Raw genomic sequence first — 21,331 nt, 5'->3', positions numbered from 1 at the left:
AAGGCATCAGCCCTCTAGTTGTAAAGTTGGTTTCAGTCTCTGGGTCCTATTGGACTCATTACTGTTAAAAGACATTCAAATACCTGCATTGGCCATTAATTCCTTCTTTCCTTGATCTTTGATTGTCCAGGATCAACAGATTTCACCCTTTTCATTCAGATACAGAAGACCTACCCATGTCGGATCCAGACACTGTTACAACATGCTCCATCTGGACACAGCTAGTTCCACACACACAGCCCAACCCTGGTACACCACACACTACTATGAATCCCTATATGAATCCAGATCTACTTCTAGAACTTGGTCCTTATCTGTAAAGCCTTTAATGGATAAAGTGTTCATGCTATTTCACAGATCACCTCTCATTCTACACCACACTACATAACAGCACCTGCAGCCCATGGAAACTCCCCTGCTGATACCATCCAGAGCGAAACTCAGATCCCGAATGCAAAGCATTATCTGTAGAATGCACTTGACTGGGCAATACTATCATATCAGGATGAGCCTGACAACTGCCACTTTTAGTTTCAGTGCAAACTTCCACTCTTTGAGGCCTGGTCTACTCCAGAAAGTTAGGTCAGTTTAACTATATTCGTCAGGGGCGTGAAAAATTCACCCCACGAGCAATACAGTGAAGCCAATCTAAATCCCTGTATAGACAGTGCTAAGTTGATGAAAGAATTCTTCCATTGACCTAAGTACCCCCTCTCAGGGCAGTGGATTACCTATACCGACAGGAAAACCCCTCCTGTCAGCACAGGTAGCATCGAGACAGAAGCACTACAGTGGAAGTGTGCTGCTGTAGCATTTTAAGGCCATGTCTACACTAGCGAGCTTACAGCGGCACAGCTGTACTGATGCTGGTGCGCCTCTGTAAAATCGCTCACGTAGCCCCTCTATGCCAAAGGGAGAAAACTCTCCAGTCAACATAATAAAACCAGCTCCACAAGCGGCAGTAGCTATGTCGGCGGGAGACACTCTCCCACTGACATAGCGCTGTCCCCACCAGCACTTCTGTCAGTGTAAGTTATGTTCTTCAGGGGGATGTTTTTTTCATGCCCCAGAATGATATAAGTTATAGTGACAAAAGTAGTAGTGTGGACAAGCCCTAAGTGTTGACACAGCCTGAGTAAGTCCTCCATCAAAAACCGAGCAGCATAAGGGCCAGCAATATTTCACCTGTATCACAATCAAGAAAAAGCAGCTGAAAGAGAGGCATTCTGCATTGGACCTAGAAGTGACAGGAGATGTGCCCTCTCTTGGAAAGGAAAATTAATGAAACACTGGGAAATAAAGTGTTACTTGACACAGGCTTTCATCAATGTAAGCTTATCATTCCATGTCATTATAGCAGTATGACAGCCTTCTTATCATTACAAAGGCACATCTACAAACCATGAAAATGATTTTAAACACAGAATGGAACACTGAAATGGCCTCAAGAAATACTGATTAACTGTGATCAATAAGATGCAGATGTAAATGAATTCCTTATTCACTGAAGTGATCTCTTTTTCCTCTTTTTTTTTTTTTTTTTTACTTAAAGATAAGAGAAAATGGGTACAAATACACAAATATACTACTCCTATTGCTTTTCACATTTAGAGTATGTTTAATCCAAGAATCTAAAAGTGCTTTACAAAAAACTCTTTAATCAGCAATTCTCAATGCCCTGTGAAGTAGGGGATGTATACAGTGAAATACTACTACTTTGTGGACAGTACACACTACAGAACATTTTAGGACATTCTTAACTTTGTACCCCATCCACCTTAGACTGTAGAAGTTAATCAGAGACACAGAACATTTCCTGTGCATAGGATATATTTGGTTTTTGAAGACAACTACCTGCTAACTACTCTTACCTTTGTTTCGTTGTATTTGCATTAGTCTCCATGTCACGCCAAGCAATCTGTTCAACTGCTTGCAGTTCAATCTGCAGCCATGCTGAAGGGTTTCGGTCACAAACTTTCTTATCATACCCAGCCAGTCAGAATCCATTTGAAGTGTTGAAGCACTTGCCAGTGAAACCATAATGTCACACAGGGTTAAATTCAATAAAAGACGGTCTACGCTGTTTGACGATGTCATACAGTACTTGGTGCTAAGTAAAATACATATACCGATATTTATGAAAAATGAATGAAGTTTTTAATGCATTAATGTTTCACAAAGTTATCGTAATATAGAAAAATTTTCTTCTAAGCACTACAGGTTTAAAGCAAAACTTTTAAAAATAGGAGCCTCACTAAGGCTCCTAAGTCTATGGTTAAATACATAAATAAGTGACCTGATTTTTAAACATGATAAGCACCCAACACCTCCACTGAGCTCACAAGATTATACAACAGTCCCAGGAAGGGCAGCAGTATAATTATGACTCCTTTCCATGCTCACCCCTCCATTCCCGAGACTATTAGCCTAACACAATTTAGAAGTTTCCAGTGTGCTATAACTAAGAGTGAATGTCACTCCTTTTTTTCTTTTTTCTTTTTTTTTTAAAGCAGTACAAAATATTAGTTGGTAAATCTGTAAATTGCTAAATTTAAAAGTAATTTTATTAATCAGCAAAGCCTACATATACTTCCATATATGTCAAACACCATATATTTAACACATTCTACCACCCAAAAAGATAGCATTTTTATTTTATTTTATTTCATAAAGACGTTTAATACTCCATCAATGTATTATACCAACAGAACACGTATGAAGCTCTGGTATTTGCTAACACATGTTGAGACCAAATTAGCTTTGAAGTCTTTAGGTCTAATTCTGTCTTTCCTTAAGAGTGAGGCACCAGGGTTTGGGGCCTTACAAACAGACTTAATTTGTCCTTCAGAGTAATAGCTTACATTAAAAACAAAAAATTAGTCTTTAGTTTGTATGGTTCAAAAAAATAAACCCTTCCAAATGTGGAAGGTGATCAATTCAAAGATGTCTGCCAGAGTTTGCAAAGATAAACAACAGCTCTCAAGTGTGAACTGCCTCATTTGAGAACTGACCTATTCATTTCAGTGAGTGCTAACTCAGAAGCCAATGATGATACATAGTTAAGGTTTAATGTAACTGCTCAAAGCATGCAGGAAAGCAGTAGTAGTATTATAATCTGAATATCTACAGCAGCATTTCCCAAAAGGAGAGAAGTGGCTCAAAGAACTAGCCAAGAGAGTGTAATTTATGGAAGATCTGTAAATTAAGATGCATGGACCTTAATTATACATAGTGGAGATTTGGGGTGGAGAGGGGTGACGGGTCTTATTTTCCTGAAAGGGAGCTCTGCTTTCAGAAATTTGGGGAGTACCTGTCTAATTAAATATATTATTGATTCTATACTGACCCAACAAAATAGCCTTATAGCTTAGAGGTAGGGTGGGGCATAGTTTAGAGATATGGTGATGAGGTGTAACTTGCATGGAGTTATGAAGAAGGAATATATATGACATGAATGAAGCATGCATTCCTTTAATGTTCATTTTCAGAATTTTACAGTTTTTGAGGGGAGCTGAAGTAGGAATTGAAATTCTAACAACACTTGCTGTTTTTTTATGTAGACTCCACTGATGCACACTTTCAAGCACAACTATTTCCTGATGTAGGGCTAAATTGTGCCTGTAGGCTACACGCCACGCGTTGAGGAGCCCAAAGAAACTGTAATTCAGATACAGCCTACGATGGAATTTCAACTATCAGCGTAGCTGCACCAGTGTAAACCCCATGGGGCTTCAGCATCCAAGCCACAACTTAAAATCATTGTCTATACAGCTATTTCTAGAGCACTAGCACAAGCCCCACTAGCCCAAGTCTGTCAACCTGGGCTGGGAGGCTCGGTTCAAGATGTTGTGCAGACATACCCCTAGAGGCCCTGGGGAAAAACCTGCTAGGAGAAAGTATCCTAGGAGAAGCTCTGCAGCACCCAGGAGTAGGGGACAAAAGTGTAGCCCAAGAGGGGCAGAAGAATTATTAGCTGGAAGACGTTTGGATTTATAGATTGACCCTGGAAGGGGACTGCATTTTTCTGTGATTTGGCCACAAAGCACCTAGATAGAGACAATTAGGAGAAGATACTGACAAGAGATGTTCCATTACAGAGCTGAAGAAGAAGCTGCAAGGAGGTACCAGAGATGAGGATCCCTTGCAACAACATGCCCTGGCATAATGGGGTGCTCTTGAGGTGAGGGCATGCTATTATACACGGCCTCACAGAAAGCCACAAATCCTTCAGTATTTGCCTGGGGGTGGGGAAGGGAAGCAATCTGCTATTGGCCCTCCCAAGCAACAGATTATTATTTCCACCAAACTGGCTCAGTTGTGCTGCCAAGGCACAGATAGGGGGAGACAGCTTCTGATCAACCCTGGCTTGGAGAGAGAAGTGTCTTTACTCTCCCTTATATCATTACTCAGCCACTTAGGGCCCAGATACACTCCAGATCACAGATTTTTGTTTACTACTACTACTACTAAGATATAATGCATGAACCGATCCATTATCTAATACAGGGCTCTCACACTTTCTTGAAACATGGACCATATCTTAATAAAGATATTATGGACCTTCCGTTCACATTCGTCCAACACCCTACCACAACTACACAGAAAATAAATGTATTTTAGTTGTGTTCCAATGCAATTTAACAGCAGGAAACAGGATACCCAGCACCAGTAGAACAAACACACCTAGAGAATCCAGCAGCAAGTGCCCTGCAGGCCACAAATTGAGAACCAATTGTCTAATAAATGCAAGTGAATACTTATACTTCTAAGATTCTGCATTTTAGTTTCTCTGAAATAACAACATCCAGATCTAGTTTCAGATGAGAAATTATCTTAGACTCTTTATAAATGTATCAATTAAGAGCAACATAACCACCATCTAAATACCTCTCCACATCTCTTAAAGAAAAAAACCCACCCAAAGTATTTTTTTCCCTTTTTTTGCTATGCTGAAAGATTAATACTAGGCTGTGTATCTCATTCATACATGTGGTCTCACTTATTCATGAAAGAAAAAGACGTAAAGTGACACCTGTTTTACTCATACCTTTTGTATGGATCTCTCTTTTTGTGCTTAATTGTTTCTTGTAAAGAATAAGGAAAATGACGCATGAAGTGATGCTTGAAATCAACAAGGTAATTCATTCGAAGCCATGCCTCCTATTAAGGAAAGCAGATAATACATTAGAAAACAATGCTTGTAAGTGAAGTGAAATGTAATCATTTAATAGTCTACCAAAAACTAATGCTTAGTTAAAAAAAAAAAAAAAAAAAGGATGTGACATAGGAAGGAGAAAAAAATATTTTAGCTTCTGATTTAAAGCTCTTTCACATACACATGCTTTATGGGATGATGACTTTTGCAACAACAAAATGGTTCACTAGACAATGGTAATCACTTATGACTGGGGGCAGTGTTTCACCCAGAGTAGATCCTGTACATTTTCTTAGTGAACAGGTACACAGGAACATGTAAGCTGAATTAACTAAAGGTGTGAACAGAAAGTACATACTGAGTTTCCGCATGTAGACATCCCCTTAGTTCGCAATAAGGTTTCCCATTGTTTAATTCATAGTCCACCCAGGCTATATAGAACAGCTGCCAGCAGGAAGGCAGAGGGCAGCCTTGCAAGAAAAGGAGCTTGCCCTCTGCAAGGCCAAAATACCTCCCTCCATGTTTACCAAAGAGGAGATAACCGGGGATATAAGAAATGTTGGGAATATCTCAAATGTAGCAGGAAGATAAGTGTGAACTAGAAGGGAAAGAAAAGGCAATGGGTGTGTTTGAACATAGGGAGAAGAAACAGGGCTTTACTACTTGCATAGATTTTACGGTCAAAAGGAACCTCATGTATAGCACAGGTCACAGAATTTCCCAGTTACCCCTGCCATGAGCGCAATAGCTTGTGTCTACATCCAGTCTTGATCTGAAGACTTCAAATCACCACTTCCCTTGGTAGTTTGTTCCAATGATTAATCACCCTCATGGTTAAAGATTAGTACCTTATTTCTAATTGCACACCTTTCCACTTCTGCCTCATGCAATGCACAGAATGGAGCTGCCCGGGGATAAATCAAGGTTGTGTAGTGAAGCAGTCTGCCTGTAGGACTCCTGTCTCACTTGCTGCAGAGTTGGAAGGTGTGTCGTGAATGATACAAGGGACTACCAAAAGTGAAAGAACAGTTTCATAGATAAGGCAGATGAAAACTGCCGTAGAGAATTGGATCATATCCCTGCCTGTGTCAGAGTTCCTATATGATGCTAGTCAAGTCATTTAAACTAAACTGTTCAGAGGTGATCACTAATTGTGTTCCTCATTTTCTGGATGCCTGACTTGGGGAGGGGGGGAGAGCACTCACACATGCAACTGATGTTGATGGGAGCTGTGCTATATAATGCTAAATATTCTGAAAAATCCAATCCTAAGTCTCAAATTGGGCACCCAAAATTAAAGGATACTTTTGTTCTCTGTTTTTCTGTGCCTCAGTTCTTCTTCTGTAAAAAGGGGATAATACCACCTCACCTCACAGGGGTATTCTGACAATTTCTTTAATGTTGGTGCAGACTCGGATGCTATAAATGATGAGCACCATAGAAAAGCACTTGAAGAAATTAATAATTCTGTTGTCAGAGTAGTGTTTGTATAGTCTGCAGTAAATCAGGCCTAGGACCACACTGAACACAAAGAAAACAACATATTAATGGCTGCTCATTAATTAAGCACCATTCATCGTGTGCACTGAATGAAGCAGGGGCCCTATGGAAAACAGTATATAATCATGTAATTAAAGACTATCATAATACAGTCACACAAGAGGATCAAATTAAGGTTGTACAGGCAACCTTAATTCTGGCACTTCTTAACTTTTGAGTGTTTGACTCTGCATTTTAAATGTTCTTTTAATGCAATTTCTGTGTAATTTCCAAAGTTTTTTAAAAAGCAAACTTAAAAAAAAACGTCCATCAAGCGGCATCATATTCACACCTACATGGTTCATCAGCCAGGTTGGAACCTTTTGGTCCACACAGAACTCTGCTACTGTAGCTAATGGAGTAATGGATAGGAATAGTAGGTTGTCATCCTCAACTGGGAAAGCACTAGAGGGGAATGGGGACACTTTGACAGTGGGTTTCAGAGATTTGCTCACAGCAGAGGAATGGTGAGGCAGTGTGATCTTGGGTTTCATTCCAAACTCTGGAGGGAAGTGTTCTCTATTTGGCACAGACTTTTCTGCCCATTACCTCCAAGCTTGATCAATTCTGCCCTCTCCCCTCTCACAGTAATGTTTTTTCTGATTCCAATCCCAGGCTCCCTGACCAGTGTCTTATGTCTACACTGCACTTTTGTCATTAAAACTTTTGTCAGTCAGGAGTGTGAAAAAAAAACACCTCCTGACCAACAAAAATTTTAATGACAAGAAGTGCCGGTATAGACAGCACTTTGTCAGCAGGAGACACTCTCCCACCAACAAACCTACCGCCCCTTGTGGGGGGGGGGGGGGGTGGGCGTATTTTGTCAGCAGGAGAGCTCCTTTTTGCTGACAAAGAGAAGCTACCTACCTTACAGTGATACATAGCCTTAGTCACACTCCTGTAGACTCCCCATCTCCTTGCCCAATCATTTCAAGTCCCCAAATCCCCTTGGCCTGCTAATCCCAGTTCCCTCCCCCACTCCCTGATCTGCCTGTCTCCTCCAGTTGCCACCAGCGCCCAGTCACCATTCCATGGCTTCCCATCCAATCTCAGTGTCCTCACCTCCTGCAGAATTTTCTTCTCTTTGCCCAGCCAGTCCCAGTTATCTTCTTCCCCATAACCTGGTACCTTGTCAGATCTCTCTCTCCTCCTCACCTCCCTCCATCTCCCATTAGGTCCCACTCCCAGTCTCCTGGCCATGACAATCCCAGTCTCCACCACCTCTCCCAGACACACCTTGTCTCAACTATTGTATTCCAGCACTTGCCCCCACTGCATTTGAACCAGATGGATTCCTCCTACACTTGCTTGGGTATCGGCAGGGGGTTACTGAGAGCACACAGGTTACTGTGCAGAATAGGTAGAGCAGGAGGCACCACTGTACCGCTCGGTGCCAAGATCTTCTTTAGATACCCGTGTGCCAAGTCAGAAGGTTTCACTTAGTATGTGAACCTCCATTAGAGCTTGCCCGCATAGGGTCTTTAGCTCATTGGGAACTCTCGGTACTGTACGTTCCTGATGCCTCACAGTCCAGCACTCTCGGTACCACGGGAGATCTTTCAGCAGGAGATCGCTTTCTTTTGGGCGACTCTCAGTGCAGGGATGTTTGCGACCATTTTTTTGCAGCCTTTCTAGGAGCAGGCTCCTTGGCAGCCGTTGTTGGAGCACAGCCCTGTCAGAGGCTGCTGCTGCTGACCGTTGGCCAGGGCACCTGGACTTGGGGTTGGAGGCTGGCCTGACAGATTTCTCCATCATGAGAAGCTTCAGTTGGAGATCCCTGGCTTTTCTTATCCTGGCAGTCAGTTATCTGCCATGTGGGCACTTTTAAGTAATGTGAGTCTGCAAGTCAGGCAGCATTTAAAACCAGGTGAACCTGGCATGCCTGAGAGAGTCGTTTTCTTAGGGCTGGGTCTTCACTATGGGGAGATCGACGATTGATTTAGTGGGGCTAGTGAAGAACCACTTAATCGATCACAGAGTGCTTTCCGGTTGACCCTGGTTCTCCAGCTCCCCGAGAAGACTAAGGTAAGCCAACGGAAAAGTGTCGCCCATCAGTGCAGAGCAATGAAGAAACTGGGGTACGTCGACCTAAGCTATGTTGACTCCAGCTACGTTATTCACGTAGCTGGAGTAGAATAACTTAGGTCGACTTACCCTGGTAGTGAAGACAAGCCCTCAGAGAAAAAAAAAAGGAGTAAACCCTGTTTGAGGCTAAGACTGCCAAAGAGATAGGAGAGGTAAAAGGGGAAAAAAAACTTTTTTTGGTGCAATTAAAGAAATTAGAGTAGAGCAAGGGGATAGGGAAGCTAACACCACCACTAAGAATTATCTACTATAATTTTTTTCTGAAGTAGGAGAGGGCGCTGCTGATCAGTGCAGCATGAGATGGGTACAGTGCGTGCACAGCCCAACTGGCCACTGCTACCACAAATCTCTGATTACAAGAGCAGGGCGTCAAGACACCTAAAGTGGAGCACCCACAGGGACACTCCTTGAAGAAAAACTGTTATTTGCCCTAGTCTCATTCTCAGAAATCGCTGAACCATTTCAGCCAAAATTTTCCAAAAATCATTCAGCTTGAGAGACATCCAGCATAGAAAATTGAAGGCCAAACAGTTAGATATGCAATGTTATAAGCAACTGAAAACAGAGTCTTAACAGTAAGTAACAGGCAACCTTAACAACAGATGATGCCACGAGCCCCACTTATAATTTATCTGGTTTTAACTTCCAGCAATTAGTCCTTGTTATGCCTTTCACCACCATAATAAAGAGCCCTTTATTGGTATTTTCTGCCCATGAAGGTGTTTATACATTATTCAAACAATCTCCTCAATCTTCTTTTGGAGAAACTACTTAGAGCTCCTTTAATTTCACTGGAAGGCATTTTTCCCAGCCCTGTCTCTAATCATTTTAGTGGTTCTTCTCTGCACCTTCACCATTTCTCCAAAACACCACTTTTCAAGGACTATTTACATGCAAAGTTTCTGCTTCCAAAATTCAGTCATTTGCATGGGTTCAATATGTAAAGAAAAAAGGGCGTTTCTCATTCTGACTCCATGATTTAAAAGGATTAAAAAAAAAAAAAATGTAATATCCTCAAGTTCTGAAATGTTTCTGCCCCAAAGGTAAGTTTCAAGGAAGTTCTGAACACTTGAAAATAGCAGGACATAACATCAACAGTTTCATCTATCTAGGTTTTTATACAATTGTCAATACCATGGTACTGGAGTGACCACTGCAACCATAAGAAAGCTAGTATAATTGAGTTCCTGAAAGAGAAATGCAGCATAGCTCTTTTATTGTTAGATCCTTCACATATTAACTAAGATGTAGTATTAGTTAAGAATAAAAATCAATCCCATGAACATTGGTGTGTCAATTCAGAGAGTCCTTCAGACAGACAATGATCTGAATAAAAACATTTTGATTAATGACAAAATTTTATAGAAGAAGAAAAAATTAATTAAAATTAACAGGTTTTTTGGCTAGTTTCAACCCTGTGTAATTTAAAACAAACTAACCCCTGAAAGCAGTCTTATAATGCAATTTGCAACAAGAGTGCCAACTGTGATTTAAAATAATAGTTTTATCTTCAACTTCCTTCATACTGTGGAAAATCTCACAATGTAACATTATAAAACATTAAGTATTAAGACAGATATGGGAATTTCCTGCAATATTCTGGTCAAACCTTACTGAATTAAGTTTCATGATCTTAGGAGTTCATTCTATTCAAAATACAAATGAATATGTATTACTGTGGGATTGTATGTAACATCTCTAAAGAAGAGACATGGCTAATGTAAGCCCTGAGAAGTGTTATGAGCAAAGTTCTCTTTGAAATAACATGCTAGACAAAGTTAAGTGGGATTCCTAGGAAATACTTGGGACGAGGTAAGTTTTCTCCTCTGGACCTAACCTTTCAAAGCTGCACCCTGAGGAGAAACTCATTGTCTGGTGATCACCTTCTACAGGAGGACAAGATCAGAGGCCAAAACAAGGATAAGACAGTGACATACAGATTCATGGGCATGCTTGTTCTGAGCTAACTACAAGTTTGAACTTCTGACCACAAAAAAAAAACCTTGATGTGATTTGAAGGACTGGTCACCAGCAGGAGCGCTTGGTGGCGTTGAGGTGATATCTAGTAAGCTTGTCTGCATGCGTGCAGATGCTTTTATTGTTTTCGGTATGTGTTCTCTATAATGCTTTTTCTTAAAAAAACACTTACTTGATTAGAAAGAGCTGTTTGGTAAATTATCACTACGGCATTTGCATCATTTACAGCCTCTGCAGAGAAAAGCAGAGCAGGCCTGCTTAGGCAGTCTGACTTTGTTGGGGAAGTCAGTGTAGGCAAGGAACTGTGAAGCCTGGAAATACCCAGGGTTCAGGAATGGGAGAGACGTGTGTGTCTGCCCAAGAGATGACAGCTAGGGAGCCAGTAACCTGAGAGTAGGTGCCCTTGCTAGACCATAGAGGGGAAATACACTTGCAGTTGCCCTGAACTGTGACATGTACAGAAGAGGGTAATATATACACACACATACTACACACACTTTTTACAGCATTGTTTCTCATCTTGTGCATCACTTGAAGTCCATGGTTTCAACAAGAGCAACTCCATTTGATCTCAGGAGCAAAACAGCTGATCAAAGACACACAGCTACCCATGCTGTCTGGAATATATAGCAGCATAGAGAGTGCTCAGCAAATCAACCTGCACTCTCTTACAGAGATGTTAGGAAAGGAATTGCCAAGATATCCCTTCCCATCCCTCCCAGCAGCCAAAGGGGAAGAGGGAATGGGAACAGTGACATCCCTATACCATGCTGCAGAATCTAGAAGTGTGTAGCAGAAGTAAAAAAGGAGTTACTTTGGTGAACAGGCACGGAGCTGCAAATAACGAAGGCAAGACATTTCAACACTGCTTTGCAATATTTTTGTTGTAATTTTGATTATCTTCAAAATTGAGAGTCATGACATCACTCTGAAATAACGGAAAGCAACATAAGGACCTCACACCATGATTATTCTGTGGCTCTCTGAGACCTTGTTTTCTTTTATGAAGCCTCTCCAGCTTCTCAAGATTACTACAGCTCAGAAAAATGATTCACTGTCCTACAGAGTGAATGCAGATCTGCAGAATGAAAAGTTGGAGAATCAAAGATGCTCTCACAGAACCATATACCTTCCCAACAATCCAATCTTCCACTGCTTCGATCTCAAAACTTTTTGCCTTGCAGAGTGCCAGGAAGGACTCTGTAAATCAATGGTGGTCGAAAGACCGCAGTTTGATAGCTACTTTTCTAGATTAAAGGATTTGAGAAAGTTCAAACTCATACTTCCATAAGATCACGTTCAAGACTTGAGACTAAATTTTTATTTCCATTATTTTAAAAACTATTTTCCTCACTTATATCATAAAGAGTCACCAAATTATAGGCAGAGCAAATTTAATTTATGTGCTTAAGCTGTAGATCACATTACTCCTTTCTCTTACCATTTTGTGTGTTCCGTCATGTTGCTTTGTGAGTTTCCACAGCAAGTATATGATACTAAGCACTTGTTGCATTAGCTGTTGAGATTCAGGTTCCAAAAGATTTCCAAGAATGGGAGCAGCAAGTTGTGCAGGAGATGCTTCAATCCAGCACTCAATCAATAATGGAATTATTATCTCAATAAACCCTTTTAAATTTTCAGCAGAGGACAGGCCTTTTTCCACTCTGTCTGTCACGCTTACCAGGGACCTAAACCACAGAAGCAAAAAATCAGAGATAAAAAGCATTACATTAAAAAGAGAAGTGGACCACCTTCATTGCACTGTATTTGCACAATATGATAGCTTTTAATATAGTAAGCTAAAAAGTAACTATTTGCTTTAAAAAACTGAAACAGTGCACTGAATTCATTTTGATGAGATGTTGTCAGTTTGAGCTAGAAGAAAAGTTAAAGTTCTACACCTGCTTCCAAATTCCCCTGCCAATCTTTGTGCCTTTACAATCACACTTACTTAATAAAAATAAAATAAATGTTTTTCTCTCCACCGTTTACGCGAAAAGTCCATACAGAGTGAAATGATTGCAGAGGAAAAATAATTAAAACTGACTGTAAACAAAGTGCTGTTAAATAAGGAGAGTTTACAAACTGAAAAAAGAGAAAAATCTAATCTCTTTCAATTATTATAATCTTAGGGTTCGCTTACAATAATAGTAGGTAAAAAAAAAAAATGCAGACAAAAGTGCAAACAAGGTTTCAGAACCCACTGATGCTTCAGCCAGTTTTACATGCTTTGTTCTTGTAGAGAGTAACAATTTGCAGTTGACCACTACAGATTCATATGAAAATAAGATTATTAGAATAAAACTATCAAGAAAGTGAAAAGGTACAATTTCAGCATAATAGATTCAAAAAGAAAAACTATGTCCCACATATTTTCTCTCTCTCCTAAGTGAGCTAGAAAATCCAAGGGCATTTTCCCTTAACACCCTCTGTCTGTATTCTAAAAGATCTACCGTATATACTCGACCATAAGCCAGTTCATTTATAAGCCGACTCCCCCAAAATGGATAAGTAAAAATGGTAAAAACTGTATGACCATTTCATAAGCCAACCCAATATTTCAGGGGTTGGCAAACTTCGGCTCCTGGCCCATCAGGGTAAGCCACTGGCGGGTCTGGACGTTTTGTTCACCTGGAGCGTTCACAGGCACGGAGCCCTTCAGCTCCCAGTGGCCCCGGTTTGCCGTTCCCACCCAATGGGAGCTGCGGGAAGTGGCGCCACTTCCCACAATTCCCATTTGCAGGGCCAGCTCTAGGCACCAGCAAAGCAAACACGTGCTTGGGCGGCACATTTCCAGGGGCAGCATTCCGGCGCCGGCCCTCATAGGCGCCGACTCCGTGGGTGCGCCGGAGCTGGAGCACTCGGGGGAGGAGGCAGCAGTGGAGTGGAGGTGAGCTGGGGCAGGGAGCGGTTCCTCTGCCCCCCCCCCCCCCGGGTTACTTCCTGTGGCCCTCCCTGCGCTAGCTCACCTCCACTCCGCCTGCTCCCCTGAGCGCACCACCACTCCGCTTCTCCACCCTCCCTCTCAGCCTGGAAAGGAGGAGTAGGAGCGGAAATGCGGCACGCCCGGGGGAGGAGGCGGGGCCGGGGATTTGGGGAGGGGCACGGGGAAAAAATAGGGGGGGCAGCCAAAAATTTTTTTGCTTGGGGCGGCAAAAAACCTAGAGCCGGCCCTGCCCATTGGCTGGGAACAGCAAACCGCAGCCACAGGGAACTAAGGGGCTCCATGCCTGCAGATGCTCCAGGTAAACAAAACGACAATGTATTAGATATTCAATTCAATGATTTCATAGAGTTTAAAATAATCAAATTTTGGTGTAGACCCATTTATAAGCCGACCCCCGCTCTTTGATGCGTCACTTCTTTACAAAAAATATTCGGCTTATGAACAAGTATATACGGTATATGCACTACACAGGAGGCCAGATTCTTCCCTCAGACACATTCATGCAACTTTTGTGGAATTCAGTGGGAGTTATGCGCCCATAAATGAGAACCAGTAAATATTTTAAAATTACAAAGCTCCTAAAACAGAGCAATCTCAGAAGAACCAGGATAGTAAAATATTTTCAAAGGGTTCATGGGTTAACAAAAACACACTACAGGCAACATGTTTCATCTGCCCCCTGAAAGAGAACTCTCTGGAGGGCAATAATGCCCTCATCCTATGATTCTGGACACCATATCCCATCATCAGTCTGGTTTTCAACCCACTTGACAAGCAACTCCCATTATAAATCTGAACTTGTGTACATTACTTTGACTTGATAAATAGTGGGCTCACTTCATTCCAGCTGCATTGATAGTCCCTATAGTTAAAAATGGGAATAACACTATAATAATCTCTCTAGAATCTCAATAAACTTTAAAGTGCACCCAATAAGATAAATAACTTATGATAGTTTGAAAAAAAATACTTGCCCTGGCCACGTTTGTAATTTCAAAATTCTACAGTTAGCCAAACTCTGCAGAGAAGGCTTGCCTATGGTACAACCCACAGCATATACTAAACAGGCACAGCAGATTGAAATCTTTTAAAGTTACTGCTTCAAAATAATTGTGTATTACCAGGCACGATCCCTTGCGGGGAGGGGAGGACAGCAAGACACATAAAGGGAAGAAGAGAAGGGGTCAGAAGTAGTGCACATTCCCACTCAGCAGCAAGGGCACGGTGAGGGAAGAGAAAGAACAGTGAAAAATAACCAAGCAAGGAGAGAAGCAGACAGAGAAAGAAGCCAAGAAAGAGGAAATGTAGCATGTGTCAAAATCTTTAGAACCCCGGTATAGATATACAACATTCAATAAGGCTTGCAATCACGTTACCGTGGCTTGTTTTTCCCCTCAACCAGCTACATAAGAGATGCGGTATTTTTCAGGGCAAAATATCCTGTATGCATTTTTTTCCAACCAAGGCAGCAGAGGGAAATTATATTTTTTAGGTTTTTCTTTTTTTTTTTTTCCTGGAAGTCTCCCACCCAGACTTTCAAGTGCCACTTCCCACAGCACTTACATACACAAGAGTAAAATTAACAACCCACATCAGTTTCCTTTTATTTCTAAGGAACATTATATGCAGAAGCGTTAGAGGCACCACCAGAGGATCTTTCTTAGCAACTAGGAAACTTAGAGTGCATGTAAACTAGGAGAGTGAACCACTGCAGCGATAGTGATTACATGAAAAAGCTGGTTACATCACTTTTATTTGCACAATTTAATGTCTACTGAACATTGCTTAAAACACTGCATTTGTTTCCTAAGGCATTTGAAACTACAAAAGCACCTATCTACCATTCCCAGAACACTTCCAAAATGGTTGTGGGAGCTTAAAGAACTTAGTAGTGGGGTCCATATAAGAACATAGTTACAATACGTGAATCTTGTGTAAGTATCTCATAGCTAGTCTACATCAGAAATTTACATTGGCACAGCTGTGTCTCTCAGGGTTGTGAATAATCCACCCCCCGAGAGATGTAGCTATACCGACCTAACCGCTGGTGTTGACAGCACTAGGTCAATGGAATCTTCAGTTGACCTCGCTATCACCTGTCAGGGAGGTGGATTAACTTCAGCAACAGGAGACCCCCTCCCGTCACTGTAGTGAGTGTATACACGGAAGTGCTGTAGCTGTTTAAGCATAGACATATCTTCAATATTCCTATTTTATTATCACCACTGATGGCATGAACTTCTCCTCAGAGGAGTTGTCCTAGTTTACATTAGAATAAATGTCCTATGTTTGGCTGTTATGGAAAGATCACACTGAGGAGGAGAGTCAAACAGTGGTGGGTGGAATTCATTATTATTCCACTTTTAGATTACAGACCTTTAGATTACAGTCAATGAGCAAAGTATGTATGACAGCATCTGGCACACCAAGAGGAACTCCAACAGAAGTCCCAGGGCAAGCAACCTCACATTAAGGTCTGTCTAGTTTCTCGACCTGAGCCTTATCCAAACAGTAGGATAAGGTTGTGGTATGGATACTGTGCAGTGATGGGATTACATTGTGCTGGGATTCTGGAATGACAATAATTGGCTGGAATACTTACTTCTCAATCAGAAATAACACTTTACAATCTCTCTGCAAAGGCTAGCCTGCAGTAGTCTGTTGAATTTTACTCATATTATGGAGACAAATTGCTTTAATTACCACATCACCAAGCACTGAATGGTAGATCAATGTGCCCTTGAAAAACCTGAAAGCAAGCTCCTCCAGGTTCCCGCTAAACTGTAATGAAAACACTGACTGAATACATCCACTTATTTCAATAGCTTGACTTTTCACAACATTTGTGAAAGCAAGATGGACTGAACCGTGAAAGCAGAAAGATATATTGTACTCAGCTGCTGAAACTCGTGGGCAGGAGTCCAGCATAACTGCCATTTAAAGAAAAACTGGTAAGATCCAGGATATGCTCAACCAGTATGTGCAACTTCAGTGGCAAAAGAGGTGTAAACAGACCTCCACAGCCAACAAAAGCTACAGTGCGCAAAGATTAGGGTAGTCTGTAAAGTTGACATTTGACTATTGTAGTATACTTTGCTATACAGGGATATGGGAGCTATGAGTGTTTCATGTCAGTGAAATTGTTAACCACTTTGCTAATGTATAGTCCTTACAATATATTTTAATGCTAAGGTGGCCTGGAAAAACTGTTACTGTAACAATTCATCTTGTTTACCTTGTACAAGGTAGTTATTATAGGACACTTGGATACAAAGGGACTGGGTGGTGAAAGCACTATTTACTATTTGTCCTATGTCACTATTAGGCATCCAAATAATTTCTAATAGAATGTAGACTATTTAATTAATAAAATAAGACAGATTCTAATAAAACAAAAAATTAAGATGGAGCTCAAGGAAAAAAGATTCTATAGATGCGCATAATACTGATCTGTGTCATCAGAGCAGTAAGAGGATGACGAAAGCCTAGCAGAGGGAGGGTAAAGGGAGTCTAGTGGAGACACAGGGCAAGAGGGGGACCATTTGCAAATGCCAAAAGAGAAGAGTCACTTGTATAAGGCTGTTTGAAACCAACATCAGGCTGATATGTATGCCTCTCCTTGGGGAGTATTGCCAATGGCAGTACAGAAGCCCTAATGATTTGGCAAATGAGTTGAGTTTAGCTTTCCATCTTCATCCACCTGATGTACATCTAATGCTCCATTTATTCTCTTGCCTGGTCCGTCTCAGTCTTCTCCTGCAATCTAGTCTCCTTCAACTTCCTCTGCAGCTTCCTTCTCTCCTCCTCCTGAATCAGCCGCAGCTTATTTTTCCTCTTTAGCTCCAATTGTAGTTCAAAGAAGATCCCACTCCGCGACATCGCCTTCTTCAAGATGTCAGAGGATTTCATTTCTCTGCTCTTGACCTCCTAAAAAATGAATTTGGTGGGACAAAGTGGGATCTTAGCATCCAGAAAGCAGAGGAGATATTTCAATCAATTCCTCATCCATTGCAACTACAACTTCATAAGTATCAGCAAAACCTAGTGAAGAATCAGAAAAAGGCAAATTTGAACATTAAATTATGGCTTTGAACTGTTCAAATATTCTCATTTTGGAATGAAGCTAAACAATATGCAGATAAAACTTCACAGAGCCCACCTGCAATATTAATACTCAGTGATCACTAAGACAAGGTATGCCTTAAAAAAAAAAATGTAAGGTAAAAAGCTTAATTCTTGCCTGGAGCACTTGGGAGGGAGGAAGAGACAGGGAACAAACATGGGCCTATTATAAGTTATTTTAAAAGCTAATACTCCAGTTATGGGGTATGTATGGTACTCAGTTTGGTGGCAAGTGAGGTTTTGTTTTGTTTAAATAAAAATAGCAGACTGTACCAGACACGGCAGCAATTAATATCCCACCCCCCTCTCCACCCTGTGTGCAAGTTATTGTTTTTTATGCCCAGGACAGCGACTGCTTTGATAAGAAAGCTGTCAGAAAGCTAGATGTGTAGCCAACTGAGAGATTTTGCTGTCCCCCGCTGTCAGAGCAGCAAAAGATTAAAATACATGATAAATTTATTTGCATTATCTGCGCTGATTCCTCTCATGGGTAATAAATGTATTATATCAATGAGTAACATCTTGGACCACTGACCTTGCCTGTAAGATTTAGTGCAATAAAAAGATGTAGCTTTCGGGAGGACGTTAATATTGTTTGTGTGTTAAACATTTATGTTGGCCATTTTGAGACTGTCCATGAAGAGTAGGAGCCACGGGAATCCCAGGCATTTCTCTTCCCTCCCATTAGAAGTTACTTCTTTCCTGGCAGCAACAGTAGTAGCAGAGGCTGAGGCTTTGTCTATACTAAAGGGAAAAGTCTACCTAAGCTATGCAATTTGAGTTACGTGAATAGTGTAAATCAAATGGACGTAGCTTGGATCTACTTTCCATGGGGTCCACACTACATGACATCGACGGGAGACTCCCCTTACTCGTCTCGATCAGGTGGAATACAGGAGTCGACAGGAGAGCGATTGGCGGTCGATTTAGCGGGTCTACTGAAGACCTGCTAAAATCGACCACGGATGCATCGATCGCCGCAGCATCGATCCTCCAGTAAGTGTGGACAAGCCCCGAGAACTGACTGCAGAGCTAAAAGAGATGGAATTGGGGATGACAGGATTAAGAGTCTCCAGGTTAATGTGATATTTTGGGCAGGAAAAAGTGGTCAGGGAGAAGGGCTCTATGCTCGAGTCCAGGAGTTCTCAGCCTTTTTCTTTCTGAGGCCCCCCCACCGCCCGCCAAATGCTATAAAAACTCCCCAACCCACCTGTGCCACAACTGTTTTTCTGCATATAAAAGCCAGAGCCAGCATTATGGGTTAGCAAGCAGGGCAAATGCCTGCGGCCCCACACCACAGGGGGCCCCGCGAAACTAAGTTGCTCAGGCTTTGGTTTCAGCCCAGGTGGTAGGGCCCCAGGCTTCAGCCCTGCATGGTGGGGCTTTGGCTTTCTGCCCTGGGCCCCAGTGACTGTAACACTGGCCCTGCCTGGAGGGCCCCCAGAAACCTTCTCACAGCCCCCCAGGGGGCCCAGGACCCCGGGTTGAGAACTACTATCTAGTCATCTATTTTCGATCTCCAGCAACCAGACTACTTCTACCCTTATTAGTGGTAACTGGCACTCTTAGCAATCACGGCTGTAGCCAGTAAGACAAGATGGACTGGTCCTATTTATCTCACTCCCCAGGTCCCTCCAATCCCCCAGTGCACATAGTAAAACAACCACCAAATGTGATCAAATGAAATACATCTCAATACCTTTTGAGGAGGGCCCTTCTTTTCCCAATAACTTGACTTTGCTGCCATCACCTTCCTTTGCCAGCCATCCTTTAGATTCTGGTAACATCTCCTCTTGGTAATCTGCTGGCTCTTCCTCATGCTCGCTCACATCAGCGGCTCTCTGGATTCCTTATTGAAATCCAGCTCCTCACAGAAAGGGCAGCTAATTCAGCTGGCACCACATGTTCAGGTATCTTCTCAGTCTTTGTTATGATGCATCTTCAGCTCTCACATTGCATGGACAGCATTCAGTGCACAATTTGGCAAGCCTCTGACACATCTTGGTGTAAACGTGCTAGTTCTGACTCCATGTGAATTGACTTGCACTCCATTATCCAAGCAGGGCTTTTTCATTGGCTCAGCCCAGCTTACAACTCAATCAAAGTTTTCAGTGGAGCAGATTTTATTGGAAATCAAGAAGACTGTTGAACTCTTACTTGCTAGCTTACAGAAGTGGATACTGGCAATCAACTGCACACTATTGTTAACGTCATATAATTCCCAGTACTCATTGCAAATAAGGTGCTTCCTGTTGATCTGCCCCTATGGCAGGGAGCACAGAACAGTCACTGACAGGTAAAACGTGGCAGTGGAGATGGGAAGACCATCTAATAGCTGTGCCTTTGAATTTGCACAGGGGAAAGACACATTATACCCTCCTGTAGTTCAATCAGATATACGGTAGATAGAGCACTGGACTGGAACTCAGGAGACCTGGGGTCTATTCCCAGCTCTGTCACTGGCCTGTTACATGACTTTGGGCAAGTTACTTCAGCTCTGTGCTTTAGTTTCCCCACTCCATAAGATGGGGATAATGCTACGTGCCTCCTTTGTAAACTGCTTTGAGATCTATGGATGAAAGGTGCTACCTAAGAGGTAAGTAGTACTACTGTTCTCAGGCAGTTCATTCTATGAATGCTACAATGAATATAAAATGCCAAGGATGACATTTGTGTGTGGATGCAAACTGTCTTACAGGCACTGCACGAACAAAGTGGGGCAAGGCTTTTTGTCTAGTGTAGGGAGGGTCACTAGGGAAGAGGACTAGAAATATACAATTGGGTTTTTTCATAAATGTAAAATTAAGTCCATTTCTCACTATCTATTCTGTTAATTATTTCTATTTCTTGTTAGTAAGCATACATTAAAAAAGTTATTTTTCACTTTCATCACTAATTTTTGTCAGTTAAAGGAATCATATTTCAAGAAGTCACATTTTATCTATAAGTGAACTGATCTAGAAAATTGGTAATTTGATGAAAAGCATGTGCGCACTGACAATTCTATGTGTGACCTCAAAATAAGTGACCTGTGTGATTATACCAAATAGCCACATAGTTGTACACCTCAGACAGCCAGACAGTATTTATAAAATGGATAGTATGAAAGATTTTATGTTCAGCCAAAGAAACTGTAGGTTGGAGAAAAGAGATCAAAGTTACAGTCAAGACAGGTTAACTTTCTGAGCCTTCAAAATTCCTCAGTTAAAAAAAAGTGCTGATCACATGGCCTGAAGTTAATGTGTCTACATCACATTAGAATATGCACATCATTAAAGCATGAGACGCTCTCTGGGCCAGTACACTTAACTTCTACTACTAAAAAGAGATTTGCCTTCACACTCTCCATTTATACGCAGTAAAAAATAATGCTCTGGTGTTCCATCTGCATGGAAGATGTAATGGAAGGATGGCCTGTACTGAAAATTTGTAACAAGTGGTATAAATGACCATTTTATTTGTGGTTAATGAAAAATAGCACTGAGAGAGTCATAATGGACATAGAG

The 21,331-nt window shown here is 41.6% G+C and overlaps 1 protein-coding gene across 3 annotated transcripts in view; it reads right to left on the bottom strand.

Annotated features, from left to right (window-relative positions):
* Positions 1–21,331, bottom strand: part of TEX10 (testis expressed 10) — a 124,970-nt gene that overhangs the window by 91,511 nt on the left and 12,128 nt on the right. For all 3 annotated transcript variants that reach the window (XM_074945126.1, XM_074945127.1, XM_074945125.1), the window contains exons 4-6: positions 12,198–12,444; positions 5,048–5,160; positions 1,872–2,110 (exon numbers count right to left, since the gene is read on the bottom strand). In XM_074945126.1, the coding sequence (XP_074801227.1) occupies positions 1,872–2,110; positions 5,048–5,160; positions 12,198–12,444 (599 nt within the window). The remainder of the gene's footprint in view (positions 1–1,871; positions 2,111–5,047; positions 5,161–12,197; positions 12,445–21,331) is intronic.

The sequence above is a fragment of the Natator depressus genome, chromosome 2 (assembly GCF_965152275.1).
Source record: "Natator depressus isolate rNatDep1 chromosome 2, rNatDep2.hap1, whole genome shotgun sequence".
NCBI lineage: Eukaryota > Metazoa > Chordata > Testudines > Cheloniidae > Natator > Natator depressus.
The sequence above is the reverse complement of the archived record's forward strand: the minus strand, read 5'-3'. Positions and strand labels throughout refer to the sequence as shown.